Source organism: Macaca nemestrina, chromosome 6 (assembly GCF_043159975.1).
Source record: "Macaca nemestrina isolate mMacNem1 chromosome 6, mMacNem.hap1, whole genome shotgun sequence".
Classification (NCBI taxonomy): Eukaryota; Metazoa; Chordata; class Mammalia; order Primates; family Cercopithecidae; genus Macaca; species Macaca nemestrina.
The window spans coordinates 807,989-827,693 of NC_092130.1; the positions used below are offsets into that span (position 1 = coordinate 807,989).

At 43.9% G+C, this 19,705-nt stretch overlaps 1 protein-coding gene across 2 annotated transcripts in view; it reads right to left on the reverse strand.

Annotated features, from left to right (window-relative positions):
* The window catches only part of LOC105483970 (butyrophilin-like protein 8), an 89,563-nt gene that overhangs the window by 27,060 nt on the left and 42,798 nt on the right, over positions 1 to 19,705 (reverse strand). For both annotated transcript variants that reach the window (XM_071097959.1, XM_071097958.1), the window contains exon 3: positions 11,501 to 11,776. In XM_071097959.1, coding sequence (XP_070954060.1) covers positions 11,501 to 11,776 — 276 coding nt within the window. The remainder of the gene's footprint in view (positions 1 to 11,500; positions 11,777 to 19,705) is intronic.

Here is a 19,705-nt window from a genome sequence, read left to right on the forward strand (position 1 = left end):
TGCTCCCTCTGTGGATAATCACAGACCTGCATTGTCTTCCTATCTAGGGAACATGCAGAGAACCCAGGGCTGGCTGGGTCACTGCTCAGCTGCTGAGGTCCAGATGCTCCCTGTATGGGCAACTGCCAATGTGCACTTGCCTCCCAGAGTGAGTAAGGCTTAAAGATAGCATCAGGAATTGTATTGCCACTTGACCAGTGGGGCTCAGTAGGGCCAGATATGTCCCTCCTCTTATTTTAGTTACTTTAGTAAACTTATCTAATCCTCAATAAGAGTATAAAAATATTTTATTAAATATATTTCTATGTAACATTTTGTGTTATTATACATGGCACATTTGTTTGTTTTTCTGTCTTTCCTGGTGTATAAAATGCAAGGTATTTTGTTTATTGATCTTATTTTTATGAACATAATGAAGTATAAATTGAAAGAATTTGTCTGTAGATTATTCCAGATTTCCAATGTGTATTATCATATAACTTGTTGGAAATAGGCATTCTACTTTTTCCTTCCTGGAAATTATAATTCTTTTTTCACTTTCTTTCCTTTTTTGCAGTGATTAGTATTCCAGCATAGTGTTGAACAGCAATGTTTAATGCAGTTATCTTCATTAAGCTCCTGAGTTTAAGCCTCCTACTATGATATATGATGGTAGCTATGGGTATTTTTAAATAGCTTTCTATCAGATGAAAGAAGTGCTCTTCTGTTGCTAATTCATAAAAGGTTTTCTTTTATTTCTGGATTCACAAGTGTTTTAAATCATGATTAGATGTTGAAATTTATATATGTTTTATTAACATCTATAGAGAATCTTATAGATTTTCTCCTTTAACTTATTAAGGTAATACTTACATAAATATACATATTCCAATGTTGACTTAACCTTTTATTCCTGGGTAAGCTCAATTCAGTCATAATGTATTAAGTTTTTTAAAAAACATTTTATTGGAATTTATAAAATTTCTTATTAATATTTTTTGAACTGCCTTATTGGTTAAATCCCCCAATTAAAAGGCACAGAATGGCAAGCTGGATAAAGAAACAAGACCAAATGGTATCCTGTCTTCAAGAGACTCATCTCACATTAACAACATCTACAGGCTCAAAATAAAGGGATGTAGGAAAATCTACTAAGCAAATGGAAAGCAGAAAAAAGCAGGTTTTGCAATTATAATTTGCGACAAAACAGACTTTAAACCAACAACAATCAAAAAAGACAAAGAAAGGCAATATATGATGGTAAAGGGTTCAGTTCAACAAACATAACTATCCTAAATATATATGCACCCAACACAAAAGTACCCAGATTCATAAAGCAAGTTCTTAGAGACCTTCAAAGAGATTTAGACTTCCACACAATAATAGTGGGAGACTTCAACACCCCACTGACTGTATTAGATAGATTATTGAGGCAGAAAATTAACAAGATATTCAGGACCTGAACTCACACTGGATCAAATGGCTCTGATAGACATCTACATAACTCTTCCCCCAAAAATAACAGAATATACATTCTTCTTATCACTACATAGCACATACTTTAAAACTGACCACATAATCAGACACAAAACACTTCTCAGCAAATGTAAAAGAACTGAAATCATAACAACACTCTCTCAGACCACAGCTCAATAGAATTACAGATCAAGACTAACAAAATCACTCAAAACAATACAATTACCTGGAAATTGAATAACCTACTCCTGAATGACTTTTGGGTAAATGATGTAATTAAGACAGACATCAAGAATTTATTTGAAACTAATGAGAAAAAAGACACAACATACCAGCATCTCTGGGACACAGCTAAGGCAGTGTTAAGAGGGAGCTTTATAGAACTAAACAACCATGTCAAAAATTAGAAAGATCTCAATTTAAGAACCTATTATCACAACTAAAAGAACTAGAGAACCAAGAGAAAATCAATCCCAAAGTTAGCAGAAGATAAGACATAACAAAATCAGAGCTGAACTGAAGGAGATTGAGACATGAAAAACCATTCAAAAGATCAATGAATCTGGAGTTGGTTTTTTGAAAAAAATTAACAAAATATACAGACCACTAGCTAGACTAATAAAGAAGAAGAGAGAAAAAAAATCTGAATAAACACAATCAGGAATGACAAAGGGGATATTACACTGAGCCAAAGAAATACAAATAACTATCACAAACTATTATGAACACCTCTATGCACACAAACTAGAAATTCTAGAAGAAATGGATACATTTATTTAAAGGTGTTAATTAATTTTTCTGTTTTGTTTTTTGTTTCTTAAAACCCTTTCTCAAGGTATGATAGGTGTGATTCACATGTAAAAAGCTGTACATATTTAATTTATGCAACTCAAAGAGTTTGGTGATAAGTATATACCCATTCAAATCATCACCACCATCAAGACTATAGACATATTCATCATCTCCTATAGTTTCCTCCTACCACTTTTACTGTAATTATTACCATTATTGTGTGTGTGTATGTGTGTGTGTGTGTAGTATGAACAGAATATAAGATCTACCTTCTTCACAGAATTTAAGAATACAATAGTTTATTGTTAGCTACAGGCACTGTGTTGTATTGTAGATCTCCAGAACTTCTTCATCTTGCACAAATGAAATGTTTTTATACCCTTTGAATATCACCTTCCCATTTTTCCCTCCCCTCATTCCCTGGCAATCACAGTTATGCTCTATGCTTCTATGACTGATGATTTTAGATTACACATATAAGTGAGATCACTTTTATGTCTGGCTTATTTTACTTAACATAATGTCCTCCATGTTCATCCATGTGTCAGGATTACCTTCTTTTTATTGTTGAATAATATTTAATTATATATATGTCACTTTTTAAATCCATTCATCTGTCAGCAAATAGATTGTTTTCATATCTTGGCTACTGTGAACTATGCCACAATAAACATGGAAGTGCAAGTATCTTTTTGAAATCCTGACTTAAATTCTTTTGGATAAATGCACAGAAGTAGGATTGCTGGATTATAAATTACCAATGAGGTTACTTATTTTATATAATTTTGTATACTGCAACTTTACTAAATGTATTAGCTTTAACAGTTTTTTGTGAAATCTTTAGGGTTTAGTTACATGTAAGACCATGTAGCATAGTTGTATTTGTATTTTCTTTAAGGAATCTGCATACTGTTTTCTATAGTGAATATATCAATTTATATTCCCAGCAACAATGCAGCAACACCTGTAATATTTTTTAAATTAGTAATAACCAGTCTAACAAGTATGAGGTGATATCTGCTTATACTTTTGATTGAATTTCCCTGATGGTTAGTGATAGTGAGTCACTTTTCATGAACCTCTTGGCTATTAATATTTATATTTCCTTTGGGGGAAATGTTTATTCATGTACTTTGCCCATTCTAAAAACTGGAGTATTTTTGGTTATTAAGTTGTATGAGTGTCTTACATATTTTGGACATTAACTCTTTATCAGGTATATACTTTGAAAATATTCTCCCATTCCACATGTTGCTTTTTATTTTGTTGATTATTTCCTTTGCTGTGCAAAAGCTTTTTAGTTTGATGTAATCTTACTTGTTCATTTTTGCTTTAGATGGAAAACATGAGTTTTCCATCACTCTGTTGCATGTAAATATCCAGTTTTCCAAACACCATTTATTAAAGAAACTATCATTTATCCATTTTGTAGTCTTGGTAATCTTACTGAAGATTAGTTGACCATACAGCATGGGTTTATTTCTGGGCTCTTAATTCTGTTCCATTGATCGATATGTCTTTTTTATGCTAGTACCATATGGTTTGATTACTATTAGGTTGGTGCAAAAGTCTTTGCAGTCTTTGCTATTACTTTCAACGGCAAAAACCACAATTACTTTTTTCATAACATAATTTGAAATCAGGTAGTATGATGCTTATACTTTGTTCTTTTTGCTCAAGACTTACTTGGCTGTTTAGGGTCTTTTGTGGTTCCATGTGAATTTAGATTTTTTTCTAATTCTGTGAAAAATGCCTTTGAATTTTAATAGTGATTGCATGAAATCTATAAATTTATTTGGGTAGTATGAACATTTAAGCAATATTAATTCTTCTAATCCATGAACACATGATAGATTTCTATTTATTTGTGTTTTATTCCATTTCTTTCAACAGCGTCTTATAATTTTCAGTGTACAGATCTGTCACCTCATTGGCTAAATTTACTTCTAATTTTTTGATGCTATTGTAAATGAAGTTGTTACCTGGATTTCTTTTCAATTTATTGCTAGTGTATAGAAACACTACTAATTTTGTATGTTGATTTTGTATCCTACAACTTTGCTAAATTCATTTGTTAAGTTCTAACAGGTTTTTGTGGATTTTCTAGGGCTCACTACATGTCATGTCATCTCCAGAGACAAATATGTTTCTTCCTTTCTGATTTGGTTGCTTTTTATTTTTTATTTATTTATTTATTTTTTGCCTAATTGCTCTGGCTACAACATCCAATACTATGTGGCAAGGATGGACACCTTTATCTTGTTCCTAATCTTAAAGGAAAGCTTTCACTATTTCACTGTTGAGTATAATGTTAGCTATGAGCTTATCATGTGTAAACCAAAAATAAAGTTCTAAGCTTCCCAGTCGACTGAATGGACCCCCCTTCTCAAGAAAGGGAATTCCCAAGTAAACCTGAAGGACGAGTCCAGGCCATGATGGGAAGGTGAGGTTGGACATGCCTCATTATATCCTCTTCCCTTTGGAGTTCAGGCACAACAGAGCAGCATTAACATTACAACAGAGGTCTTAAGACTGACAAAACGGACTCTTTATAGCAATAAAATACCAAATGCCAACCTGTCATATAGCATCACATTACAGATAGCAGGCCCTGAAAGAAATTAAAATATTTTACCCCAAAGCATATTTCTTTGACATATTTTGAAATAGCCCGGCAAAGCTGCCTCTGGTGGGTGAAATGTAAATTCTCTACAGAATATAAATTTCCCTTTCCAGGTCTTTGTCTGATCCTGAAGAGATTGATTAGCTGAGAGTCTAGCAATTTTTAAAGATCTGAATATGAAACATTTGCCATCTATTGCCTCTAAGAGTGGCCACCTATGAGACTTCATCTACATGTAAGAACCTTGGTCTCCACATCCCCCTATCCTAATCCAGACACTCTTTTCTACGATTCCAGGTCTTTTAGATAATAACTTAACTCATAACCATTTGCCAATCAGAAAATCTTCGAATCTACTTATTACTTAGAAGCCCCCACTTGAAGTTGTCCTGCCTTTCCAGACCAAACCAGTGTATACCTTACATATATTGATTGATGTCTGTTTGTAATTTCTGTCTCCTTAAAACATAAAATCAAGCTATAACTCAACCACCTTGGGCACATTTTCTCAGGACCTCTTGAGACTATGCCTTGGGCCTTGGTCACTCACATTTGGCCTAGAATAAACCTCTTTAAATGTTTTATAGAGTTTGACTCTTTTTGCGGACACATATGTGATCTTTATTATGTTGAGGTACATTCTTTTGTTACCTAATCTGTTGGCTTTTATTATGAAAAGATGATGAATATTGTCAAATGCTTTCTCTGCATTTGTTAACGTAATTATACATTATTTGCTCTTCATTCTGTTAATATCATATATTATATGTATTTATTTGCATGTGTTGAAACATTCTTGCATCCCAGGGATAAATCCCATTTGATCATGGGGATTCTTTTAATGTTTCTTTTAATGTACTTTCTAATGATTCTTTTTATCATGAATTTGATTGGCTAATATTTGTTGGAAATGTTTGCATCTATGTTTATCAGGGATATTGGCTTGTAATTTTCTTCCTTTTTTGTGGTGTTTTTATATGGTTTTTGTATCAGGGTAATTGTGGCCTCATAAAATGAGTTTGGAATTATTCCCACATCTTAAATATTTTGCAAGCATTTGAAAAGTATTGGCATTAATTTTTCTTTAAATATCTTGTAGAATTCACCAACAGAGCCATCTGGTCATGGAATTTTCTTTCTTGGGAAGATTTTGACTATCAGTTGTATTTCTAACTCATTCCTGGTCTGGTATTTTGTTAAAAAATTCTGAAGCAGTTTTTATAGGTTGTATGTTTCTAGGAATGTATCCATTTCTGCTAGATTATCCAGTTTGTTGGCCCATAATTTTTCATAGTGCTATAGTCTAACCTTGTCTTTGGTTTCACTTTTCATTATTTTAGTTACTCATGATCAATTGTGGCCCAAAAATATTAAATGAAAAATTTCAGAAATAAACAATTTGTAAGTTTTAAATTGCACACCATTCTGAGTAGCATGATGAAATAAATCTCTATCATCCTGCTCTGTTCCATTTGAGACACGAAAAATAGCATATATAGGGTTTGGTACTATCTGTGGTTTGTGGCATTCAATGGGGATCTCGGAATGTAACCCCTGCGGATAAGGGAGAACTAGGATCGTCTCATGACATTTCATATTTATTTCTGTGGTACCAGTTGTAATGTATCATCTTTTATTTATAATTCTATTTATTTGAGTCAGCTCTTTTTTTCTTGGTTAATCTAGGTAAAGGCTTGTCAATATTATTTATCTTTTCAAACAAACAACATTTAGTTTTATTGATCTTTTTATTGTTTTTCTATTTCATTTATTTCTGCTCTAATTATTATTTTTTCCTTCCTTCTGCTAAATTTTGGCTTAGTTTTTTCTTTTTCTAATTTCTTGAGGTATAAACTTATGGTGTTCATTTGAGATCTTTCTTTTTTCTTAATGTAGATATTGATAGCGATACACTTTTAGAGCTGCTTTTGCTACATTCCATAGATTTTGCTATTGTTTAAAAATTTTTCATCATCACTATGGTTTCAATGTATCCCCAAAGTTTATGTGTTGAAAACTTAATCCCCAATGTGATAATGTGGACAGGTGGGACCCCTAAGAGGTGATGAGGCCATGGGGATCCTGAGGATCCTGCCCTCATGAGTGGATTAATGCCGTTTTTGCAGAAGCAGCTTCCTTCCTCTTTCTTACTCTCTTGCCCTTCTACCTTCCTCCATGGAATTACACAGCTAGAAGACCCTCACAGGATGTGATCCCTTGATCTTAGACTTCCCAGCCTCCAGGACCATGAGCCAAATAAACCTCTGTTCATTATCAATTACCCAATCTCAGGTATTCTGTTACAGCAGCATAAAGTGGACTAAGACAACCTCTGGGCATATGCTCTGTGGGCATGTTACACATGGGCTTTATTGTGTTGAGCTACATTCCTTCTATACCTAATTTGTCGAAAGTTGGTTTTGTCATGAAAGGGTGTTGAATGACGTCAAATGCTTTTTCTGCATCTATTGAGATGATTATGTTGTTTTTGTCTTTCATTCGTTAGTGTAATATTTATTGATTTGCATATGTTGAACCATCCTTGTGTTCCAAGGATAAAGCTCACTTAATCATGGTAAATGAATCTTTTAATGTGCTGTTGAATTCTGTTTGACAGTGTATTTGGTCTTTCTATCACTCTTCCTCCTCCAGTCTGTACAGCAGACTTTGGTAGACAAAGACCTTGACCAGTCAGCCTGGCTGGATACTCCGGAAGTCTCTCAAATCTTTTTTATGGATGTACCTGCTTTACTCCTCTTGTTCCTTCTTGGTGAGAGGGAGTCTTGGGATTTTCTTTTCTCAGTCCTGCAAAGCAGACTAGCTGCTGAGAGCCTTCCATTTATTTATCTCTAGGGCAATTCCCTAAAATACTCAAGATTGTGCACCTTCTCTCAATCCAGGAGAGTCAAGCTGATTGCTATCTGTGTTCTGACTGCAGAAGTTTGTATGCACATCTGCTAGGCTCAGGCACCCTGGCTGCAGGGAAGCACGTGCCCGACTGTGATGGACCAAGAGGTTCCAGCCACAGGGGGTGGTGTGTGGAGGGCTGGGGGCATGTATCAGCTGGTTGGGTAGTCAGCAGGCTGTGAGGTCGCCCCTAGTAGAGTGCAGGAGCTGGCCAGTAGGTTCTGCGGCTTGTTGTTCAGGTCCACGCACTGGCTGCCATAAGCCCCTCCTCTTTCCCTGCTCCTAGCTGCCCCCAGGTGATTCAGCCACACTGGTCCCCTCAGTGTTCTGCATTAAGTGAGACAGAAATGGGTTTCCTGGGCAGCATCCCACATGCCTGGGGAATCTGGACATTCGCTTTGCTCTCACTTTCCCCATGGCAAAAATTGTGGGCTGAGGGAGTCTCTCTTGGCACTGAACCTTGGAAGAGCAGTGAGGCAGGCAGCATGAAGCAGTTCTTACCTTCCTTCACGCATCTGCTCTTGGCTTTTTTGCCTGATCAACCAGCTGGAACCTCTCAAGTGGCTTCCTAGACTCCTACAAAAATACCTTTGTTCATGGTAGTTGTTAAAATTAGAGTTTCTATGGGAGTTTGAGAACTGAAAACTCCTTTCACCATCCTAATCATGTCACTTCTTAGAAGGTTTAGTTGTATGATAGTTTGTCTGTATAGTTTCATTATCATTCAGTCATAAGACACTTTTAATTATCATTATGACTTTTTCAGTGACCACTTAGTTATTTTTGAAGTATGTTTTTAAAGTTTCAAACATATATGAATATTAAATTTTCTTTTTCTCAATGAATTTAATTATATTGTGATTAGAAATCATCGTGTGAATCATACCAGTCTTTGTCTATTTGCGCTGCTATAACAAAATACTACAGACTGGCTCATTTATAAACAATAGAAATGTATTTCTCATCGTTCTGGAGGCTGAGAAGGCCAAGGTCTAGTATCAATAGATTTGGCATCTGATGAGGACTCTGCCCTCTGTTTCAAGATGTCACCTTGGTGCTGTGTCCTCTGAAGGCAATGAACGCTGTGTCCTCACATGGCAGAAGGGGCGAAAGGGTAAGTTCACCCCCTCAAACCCTTTTATAAGGCACTAACCCATTCATATGGGCATAGTCCTCAGGACTTAATCACCTCCTAAAAAGCCCACCTCTTAACAGTGCTGCATTGGGGATTTAGTTTCAACATGAATTTTGGAGAAGACACAACGCTAAAACCATATCGCAATACCATTTTCTTCAGAGTTTCTGCAAACGATTTTATGTGCTTGAGCCTGATGAGAATTAATTTATGTTCTATGTGTGCTTCCAACGCTTTGCTGTGGGTACAGCCTTCTAAGAATATCTATTAAATTGGGTTTGGTAATTTGTAGTTCAAATATTTTACATTCTTACTGATTCAAGTCACATTGCAACTTGATGGCCCATGATTAAGTGTTCAGTCTCTCCTAAGGTCTAGCCCAAGATGTATTTTTCAAAAGAATAGTAGTTATTCATAGAGAATGGCAGGGCTCTGCTCCTAAATCCTGAGGGCCTGTGTCATGATTCACTTATGGGGCCTGGCAAAGGCTCCTAACAGCATGCCTGTCTGTTACTCTCTGTGGGCCACATTTTGATCCATGCTTCCGCCAACCAAACTACAGAGCCTTTCTTACATTCTGAGCTGCAACATTAAATGCAGAATCTCTGATTAGTGAGGCCATTACATGTGGTTTGAGCCAACCTTATGTCCTTGTACCGCCACCTTACACCCTAAATATCATTTGACATGGATTCTCTGGATTTCTGGTCTGTATAGATTAGAATAATCAACTAGCTTTTTTGGAGTGTGGTTCACTTTCTAATGCATCATGCATTTTTTCCAACTTTAGGGTCCTGTTGAAACTTGAGCCTAGGTACAGGTCTAGAAGCAAAGAGGGATGGTAGGGGTGGGTCCTGAGTAGAATCAGCATTGTCTTGCGTGGCAGCTGCCTCAGGAGAGAGGCCATTACAGTTTGTTTGGGCAATGCAGGGTTGATCCCCTGAGATGAAGGTGGAGAGGCTATTTCCAATTGACGCAGAGAGACTGAGACTGCTTTCACTGGCAGACTCATCAGCATTTAGGGTTCACTGTCCCCAGCTCCATCAGTCTTCCCATACATCCCCATTTCAACTTTCTGAATCTCATTTCTTCCCAGTCAATGCCCCCTCACATTGACAGATATTCTGAGGAACAAGTTTGGATTTCCACTGTCATTCAGCCAGTCACCAGATGAGTTCTGAATTTGGTTTTCAGCCGTCTTAGCCCGGTGGCTACAGAAAATAAGGGTCTCTTTCAGGGCACTCATGGAAGCTTTCATGTTATTTATGCAACACCAAGAAACTCAGAATTCAAATTCCTCTGCTCATATTTTCTTTCGTCACTTTCCTCACTTCTCTAGCAAGAATAGGAGCAACCAGCCAATCTCATCTTATTCACTAGGTCGACAAACACGTTTGAAAATATGATACACCAGTCAACCCATGGTTAATTACAAGTCGCAAATGGTGATATTTTGCATATCTGTATTGCTAGATCACAGCATGGACTTTCAGTGCTTTTTGTTTTGTTTGTTTGAAGACGAGGTCTTGCTATGTTGCCTAAGCTGGCCTCAAACTCCTAGGCTCAAGTGATCCTCCCACCTCAGCCTCCTGAGTAGCTGGGACTACAGGTGTGCACAGTAATCCCAGCTCAGAGAATTTTAGAATTTTAGGGATGACTGAAAAGTCATCCCTAAAATTCTTTTTCTCTAGAAATACTCTTAGTACCAAATTTGTATTAGCGAGAGTTCTCCAGAGTAACAGAACCACTAGGACGTATACATACATATGTATACGTCCTGTTGTTTCTGTATATTTGAGAGAAAGATGGAGATAAAGAGAGAAAGGAAGAGGAGAGATGGAGAGATTTAGTATAAAGAATTGGCTCGCATACATCATGGAAGCTCTTTTAGTTCCCAACTCATGGGTGAGTCAGCAATCTGGAGACCCAGGAGAACCAATGGTTAGTTTAAGTTTAAACCAGAAGACCTGAGAACCAGAAGAGCCAATGGTGTCAGTTCTGTCCAAAAGTTCGCAGGCTCAAGACACAGAAAGAGCCAGTGGTTCAGTTTGAGTCTGAAGGCCAGCAGCCTGCTCTGAGGCCAGGAAGAGCCAGTGTCCCAGTTTCAAGGCTCTCATGCAACATCATTCTCTCACTTAGGGAAGGGTCAACCTTTTGTTCTATTCAGGTCTTCAACTGATTGGGTAAGCCCACCTGCATTATGGATGGTAATTTTCTTTACTCAGTTTACCAATTTAAATGTGAATCTTATGTGTAAACACCCTCACAGAAACATCCTGACTAATACTTAACCAAATCTGAGCAAATCATGACCCAGTCAAGTGGACACAAAAAATTAACCATCACAGGGATACATCATAGGGGAAGGAAATACTTAATTCTACTCCTCTGGAATTGTAAACAATTCTATTTCCACCTAACCAAATGTTTATAACTTTATTTTTACATCTCATTGATTTTAAACGTTTAAAACAAATCATTAAAACTGAGAAAGATAAAACAACAATGCCAAGATAGAGGCTCCTGTCCTCACTCTGAGTTACTCAAGCATCCACTCCTCCTCCTCTTCTCCTCCCCTCCCTACTCACCTCCTATCTGTACCCTGGATTCCACCTCTTGGCTCAGATGAGCATGCTGCATGGAACAGGATACGCTCCCAGCGTTCTCTTGGACGGTCAGGGAGAGCTCCACATCAAACAGGCCATGCATGTTCATGTTTGTCCTGGAGTCTGCGGACAAATCCTGTCCTTGTGGACCTTTCCACTTCGCCATGGGCCGGGGGAACCAGCCCGAGGACCGACAGAGTAGTTGGATGCCTCTGTCAACATATCCCACGATGGAAATGAGAGGAACTGAGCCCAGTGCTGGGGAGAAAACAGGGAAGAGCTTAAAGCAAAGATCATATCCCAGAGCCACAGCAATTCTGAGTCAAGTGCATCAGTCCACCCCCCACCCATTCTATCTCACACACACATGAAACCGTCAGTCCACCCCCACCCATTCTTACACACACACACACTGAAACCGTCAGTCCAACCCCCACCCATTCTTACACACACACACACTGAAACCGTCAGTCCACCCCCCACCCATTCTCTCTCACACACTGAAACCGTCAGTCCACCCCCCACCCATTCTCTCTCACACACTGAAACCGTCAGTCCACCCCCCACCCATTCTCTCTCACACACACACACACTGAAACCGTCAGTCCACCCCCCACCCATTCTCTCTCACACACACACACACTGAAACCGTCAGTCCACCCCCCACCCATTCTCTCTCACACACACACTGAAACCGTCAGTCCACCCCCCACCCATTCTCTCTCACACACACACACTGAAACCGTCAGTCCACCCCCACCCATTCTCTCTCACACACACACACACTGAAACCGCGACCACCCCCCACCCATTCTCTCTTACACACACTGAAACCGTCAGTCCACCCCCCACCCGTTCTCTCTTACACACACTGAAACCGTCAGTCCACCCCCACCCATTCTCTCTCACACACATGAAACCGTCAGTCCACCCCCACCCATTCTCTCTCACACACACACTGAAACCGCGACCACCCCCCGCCCATTCTCTCTTACACACACTGAAACCGTCAGTCCACCCCCCACCCATTCTCTCTCACACACACACACACTGAAACCGCGACCACCCCCCGCCCATTCTCTCTTACACACACTGAAACCGTCAGTCCACCCCCCACCCATTCTCTCACACACACACACTGAAACCGTCAGTCCACCCCCCACCCATTCTCTCTCACACACTGAAACCGTCAGTCCACCCCCACCCATTCTCTCTCACACACATGAAACCGTCAGTCCACCCCCACCCATTCTCTCTCACACACACACACTGAAACCGTCAGTCCACCCCCACCCATTCTCTCTTACACACATACACTGAAACCGTCAGTCCACCCCCACCCATTCTCTCTCACACACATGAAACCGTCAGTCCACCCCCCACCCATTCTCTCTCACACACACACACTGAAACCGTCAGTCCACCCCCCACCCATTCTCTCTCACAAACACTGAAACCGTCAGTCCACCCCCCACCCATTCTCTCTCACAAACACTGAAACCGTCAGTCCACCCCCCACCCATTCTCTCTCACACACACAAACACTGAAACCGTCAGTCCACCCCCACTCATTCTCTCTCACACACACACACTGAAACCGTCAGTCCACCCCCACCCATTCTCTCTTACACACATACACTGAAACCGTCAGTCCACCCCCACCCATTCTCTCTCACACACATGAAACCGTCAGTCCACCCCCCACCCATTCTCTCTCACACACAAACACTGAAACCGTAAGTCCACCCCCACCCATTCTCTCTTACACACACACACACACTGAAACCGTCAGTCCACCCCCACCCATTCTCTCTTACACACACACACACTGAAACCGTCAGTCCACCCCCACCCATTCTCTCTTACACACACACACACTGAAACCGTCAGTCCACCCCCACCCATTCTCTCTTACACACAAACACTGAAACCGTCAGTCCACCCCCACCCATTCTCTCTCACACACATGAAACCGTCAGTCCACCCCCACCCGTTCTCTCTCACACACACACTGAAACTGCAACCACCCCCCACCCATTCTCTCTTACACACACACTGAAACCGTCAGTCCACCCCCCACCCATTCTCTCTCACAAACACTGAAACCGTCAGTCCACCCCCCACCCATTCTCTCTCACAAACACTGAAACCGTCAGTCCACCCCCCACCCATTCTCTCTCACACACACAAACACTGAAACCGTCAGTCCACCCCCCACCCATTCTCTCTCACACACACACACACTGAAACCGTCAGTCCACCCCCTGCCCATTCTCTCTCACACACACAAACACTGAAACCGTCAGTCCACCCCCACTCATTCTCTCTCACACACACACACTGAAACCATCAGTCCACCCCCCGCCCATTCTCTCTCACACACACAAACACTGAAACCGTCAGTCCACCCCCACCCGTTCTCTCTTACACACACACACACTGAAACCGTCAGTCCACCCCCCACCCATTCTCTCTCACACACACAAACACTGAAACCGTCAGTCCACCCCCCACCCATTCTCTCTCACACACACACACTGAAACCGTCAGTCCACCCCCCGCCCATTCTCTCTCACACACACAAACACTGAAACCATCAGTCCACCCCCCACCCGTTCTCTCTCACACACACAAACACTGAAACCGTCAGTCCACCCCCCACCCATTCTCTCTCACACACACACACACTGAAACCGTCAGTCCACCCCCCACCCAATCTCTCCCTGAAACCGTCAGTCCACCCCCCACCCATTCTCTCTCACACACACACAATGAAACCGTCAGTCCACCCCCCACCCATTCTCTCTTACACACACACACTGAAACCGTAAGTCCACCTCCCGCCCATTCTCTCACACACACACACTGAAACCGTCAGTCCACCCCCCACCTGTTCTCTCTCACACACACAAACACTGAAACCGTCAGTCCACCTCCCGCCCATTCTCTCTCACACACACACTGAAACCGTCAGTCCACCCCCCACCCATTCTCTCTCAAACACACACACTGAAACCGTCAGTCCACCCCCCACCTGTTCTCTCTCACACACACAAACACTGAAACCGTCAGTCCACCCCCCACCCATTCTCTCTTACACACACAAACACTGAAACCGTCAATCCAACCCCCACCCATTCTCTCTTACACACACACACACTGAAACCGTCAGTCCACCTCCCGCCCATTCTCTCTTACACACACACTGAAACCGTCAGTCCACCCCCCACCCATTCTCTCTCACACACACAAACACTGAAACCGTCAGTCCACGCCCCACCCATTCTCTCTCACACACACAAACACTGAAACCATCAGTCCACCCCCCACCCGTTCTCTCTCACACACACAAACACTGAAACCGTCAGTCCACCTCCACCCATTCTCTCTCACACACACAAACACTGAAACCGTCAGTCCACCCCCCACCCATTCTCTCTTACACACACACACACTGAAACCGTCAGTCCACCTCCACCCATTCTCTCTTACACACACAAACACTGAAACCGCGACCACCCATTCTCTCTCACACACACACACACTGAAACCGTCAGTCCACCCCCCACCCAATCTCTCCCTGAAACCGTCAGTCCACCCCCCCACCCATTCTCTCTCACACACACACACTGAAACCGTCAGTCCACCTCCCACCCATTCTCTCTCTGAAACTGTCAGTCCACCCCCCACCCATTCTCTCTCACACACACACACACACTGAAACCACGACCACCCATTCTCTCTCACACACACAAACACTGAAACCATCAGTCCACCTCCCGCCCATTCTCTCTTACACACACACTGAAACCGTCAGTCCACCCCCCACCCATTCTCTCTCTGAAACCGTCAGTCCACCCCCCACCCATTCTCTCTTACACACACAAACACTGAAACCGTCAATCCAACCCCCACCCATTCTCTCTTACACACACAAACACTGAAACCGTCAATCCAACCCCCACCCATTCTCTCTTACACACACACACACTGAAACCGTCAGTCCACCCCCACCAATTCTCTCTCACACACATGAAACCGTCAGTCCACCCCCACCCATTCTCTCTCACACACACACACTGAAACCGTCAGTCCACCCCCACCCATTCTCTCTTACACACATACACTGAAACCGTCAGTCCACCCCCACCCATTCTCTCTCACACACATGAAACCGTCAGTCCACCCCCCACCCATTCTCTCTCACACACACACACTGAAACCGTCAGTCCACCCCCCACCCATTCTCTCTCACAAACACTGAAACCGTCAGTCCACCCCCCACCCATTCTCTCTCACAAACACTGAAACCGTCAGTCCACCCCCCACCCATTCTCTCTCACACACACAAACACTGAAACCGTCAGTCCACCCCCACTCATTCTCTCTCACACACACACACTGAAACCGTCAGTCCACCCCCACCCATTCTCTCTTACACACATACACTGAAACCGTCAGTCCACCCCCACCCATTCTCTCTCACACACATGAAACCGTCAGTCCACCCCCCACCCATTCTCTCTCACACACAAACACTGAAACCGTCAGTCCACCCCCACCCATTCTCTCTTACACACACACACACACTGAAACCGTCAGTCCACCCCCACCCATTCTCTCTTACACACACACACTGAAACCGTCAGTCCACCCCCACCCATTCTCTCTCACACACATGAAACCGTCAGTCCACCCCCCACCCATTCTCTCTCACACACACACACTGAAACCGTCAGTCCACCCCCCACCCATTCTCTCTCACAAACACTGAAACCGTCAGTCCACCCCCCACCCATTCTCTCTCACAAACACTGAAACCGTCAGTCCACCCCCCACCCATTCTCTCTCACACACACACTGAAACCGCGACCACCCCCCGCCCATTCTCTCTTACACACACTGAAACCGTCAGTCCACCCCCCACCCATTCTCTCTCACACACACACACACTGAAACCGCGACCACCCCCCGCCCATTCTCTCTTACACACACTGAAACCGTCAGTCCACCCCCCACCCATTCTCTCACACACACACACTGAAACCGTCAGTCCACCCCCCACCCATTCTCTCTCACACACTGAAACCGTCAGTCCACCCCCACCCATTCTCTCTCACACACATGAAACCGTCAGTCCACCCCCACCCATTCTCTCTCACACACACACACTGAAACCGTCAGTCCACCCCCACCCATTCTCTCTTACACACATACACTGAAACCGTCAGTCCACCCCCACCCATTCTCTCTCACACACATGAAACCGTCAGTCCACCCCCCACCCATTCTCTCTCACACACACACACTGAAACCGTCAGTCCACCCCCCACCCATTCTCTCTCACAAACACTGAAACCGTCAGTCCACCCCCCACCCATTCTCTCTCACAAACACTGAAACCGTCAGTCCACCCCCCACCCATTCTCTCTCACACACACAAACACTGAAACCGTCAGTCCACCCCCACTCATTCTCTCTCACACACACACACTGAAACCGTCAGTCCACCCCCACCCATTCTCTCTTACACACATACACTGAAACCGTCAGTCCACCCCCACCCATTCTCTCTCACACACATGAAACCGTCAGTCCACCCCCCACCCATTCTCTCTCACACACAAACACTGAAACCGTAAGTCCACCCCCACCCATTCTCTCTTACACACACACACACACTGAAACCGTCAGTCCACCCCCACCCATTCTCTCTTACACACACACACACTGAAACCGTCAGTCCACCCCCACCCATTCTCTCTTACACACACACACACTGAAACCGTCAGTCCACCCCCACCCATTCTCTCTTACACACAAACACTGAAACCGTCAGTCCACCCCCACCCATTCTCTCTCACACACATGAAACCGTCAGTCCACCCCCACCCGTTCTCTCTCACACACACACTGAAACTGCAACCACCCCCCACCCATTCTCTCTTACACACACACTGAAACCGTCAGTCCACCCCCCACCCATTCTCTCTCACAAACACTGAAACCGTCAGTCCACCCCCCACCCATTCTCTCTCACAAACACTGAAACCGTCAGTCCACCCCCCACCCATTCTCTCTCACACACACAAACACTGAAACCGTCAGTCCACCCCCCACCCATTCTCTCTCACACACACACACACTGAAACCGTCAGTCCACCCCCTGCCCATTCTCTCTCACACACACAAACACTGAAACCGTCAGTCCACCCCCACTCATTCTCTCTCACACACACACACTGAAACCATCAGTCCACCCCCCGCCCATTCTCTCTCACACACACAAACACTGAAACCGTCAGTCCACCCCCACCCGTTCTCTCTTACACACACACACACTGAAACCGTCAGTCCACCCCCCACCCATTCTCTCTCACACACACAAACACTGAAACCGTCAGTCCACCCCCCACCCATTCTCTCTCACACACACACACTGAAACCGTCAGTCCACCCCCCGCCCATTCTCTCTCACACACACAAACACTGAAACCATCAGTCCACCCCCCACCCGTTCTCTCTCACACACACAAACACTGAAACCGTCAGTCCACCCCCCACCCATTCTCTCTCACACACACACACACTGAAACCGTCAGTCCACCCCCCACCCAATCTCTCCCTGAAACCGTCAGTCCACCCCCCACCCATTCTCTCTCACACACACACAATGAAACCGTCAGTCCACCCCCCACCCATTCTCTCTTACACACACACACTGAAACCGTAAGTCCACCTCCCGCCCATTCTCTCACACACACACACTGAAACCGTCAGTCCACCCCCCACCTGTTCTCTCTCACACACACAAACACTGAAACCGTCAGTCCACCTCCCGCCCATTCTCTCTCACACACACACTGAAACCGTCAGTCCACCCCCCACCCATTCTCTCTCAAACACACACACTGAAACCGTCAGTCCACCCCCCACCTGTTCTCTCTCACACACACAAACACTGAAACCGTCAGTCCACCCCCCACCCATTCTCTCTTACACACACAAACACTGAAACCGTCAATCCAACCCCCACCCATTCTCTCTTACACACACACACACTGAAACCGTCAGTCCACCTCCCGCCCATTCTCTCTTACACACACACTGAAACCGTCAGTCCACCCCCCACCCATTCTCTCTCACACACACAAACACTGAAACCGTCAGTCCACGCCCCACCCATTCTCTCTCACACACACAAACACTGAAACCATCAGTCCACCCCCCACCCGTTCTCTCTCACACACACAAACACTGAAACCGTCAGTCCACCTCCACCCATTCTCTCTCACACACACAAACACTGAAACCGTCAGTCCACCCCCCACCCATTCTCTCTTACACACACACACACTGAAACCGTCAGTCCACCTCCACCCATTCTCTCTTACACACACAAACACTGAAACCGCGACCACCCATTCTCTCTCACACACACACACACTGAAACCGTCAGTCCACCCCCCACCCAATCTCTCCCTGAAACCGTCAGTCCACCCCCCCACCCATTCTCTCTCACACACACACACTGAAACCGTCAGTCCACCTCCCACCCATTCTCTCTCTGAAACTGTCAGTCCACCCCCCACCCATTCTCTCTCACACACACACACACACTGAAACCACGACCACCCATTCTCTCTCACACACACAAACACTGAAACCATCAGTCCACCTCCCGCCCATTCTCTCTTACACACACACTGAAACCGTCAGTCCACCCCCCACCCATTCTCTCTCTGAAACCGTCAGTCCACCCCCCACCCATTCTCTCTTACACACACAAACACTGAAACCGTCAATCCAACCCCCACCCATTCTCTCTTACACACACAAACACTGAAACCGTCAATCCAACCCCCACCCATTCTCTCTTACACACACACACACTGAAACCGTCAGTCCACCCCCACCCATTCTCTCTCACACACATGAAACCGTCAGTCCACCCCCACCCATTCTCTCTCACACACACACACTGAAACCGTCAGTCCACCCCCACCCATTCTCTCTTACACACATACACTGAAACCGTCAGTCCACCCCCACCCATTCTCTCTCACACACATGAAACCGTCAGTCCACCCCCCACCCATTCTCTCTCACACACACACACTGAAACCGTCAGTCCACCCCCCACCCATTCTCTCTCACAAACACTGAAACCGTCAGTCCACCCCCCAC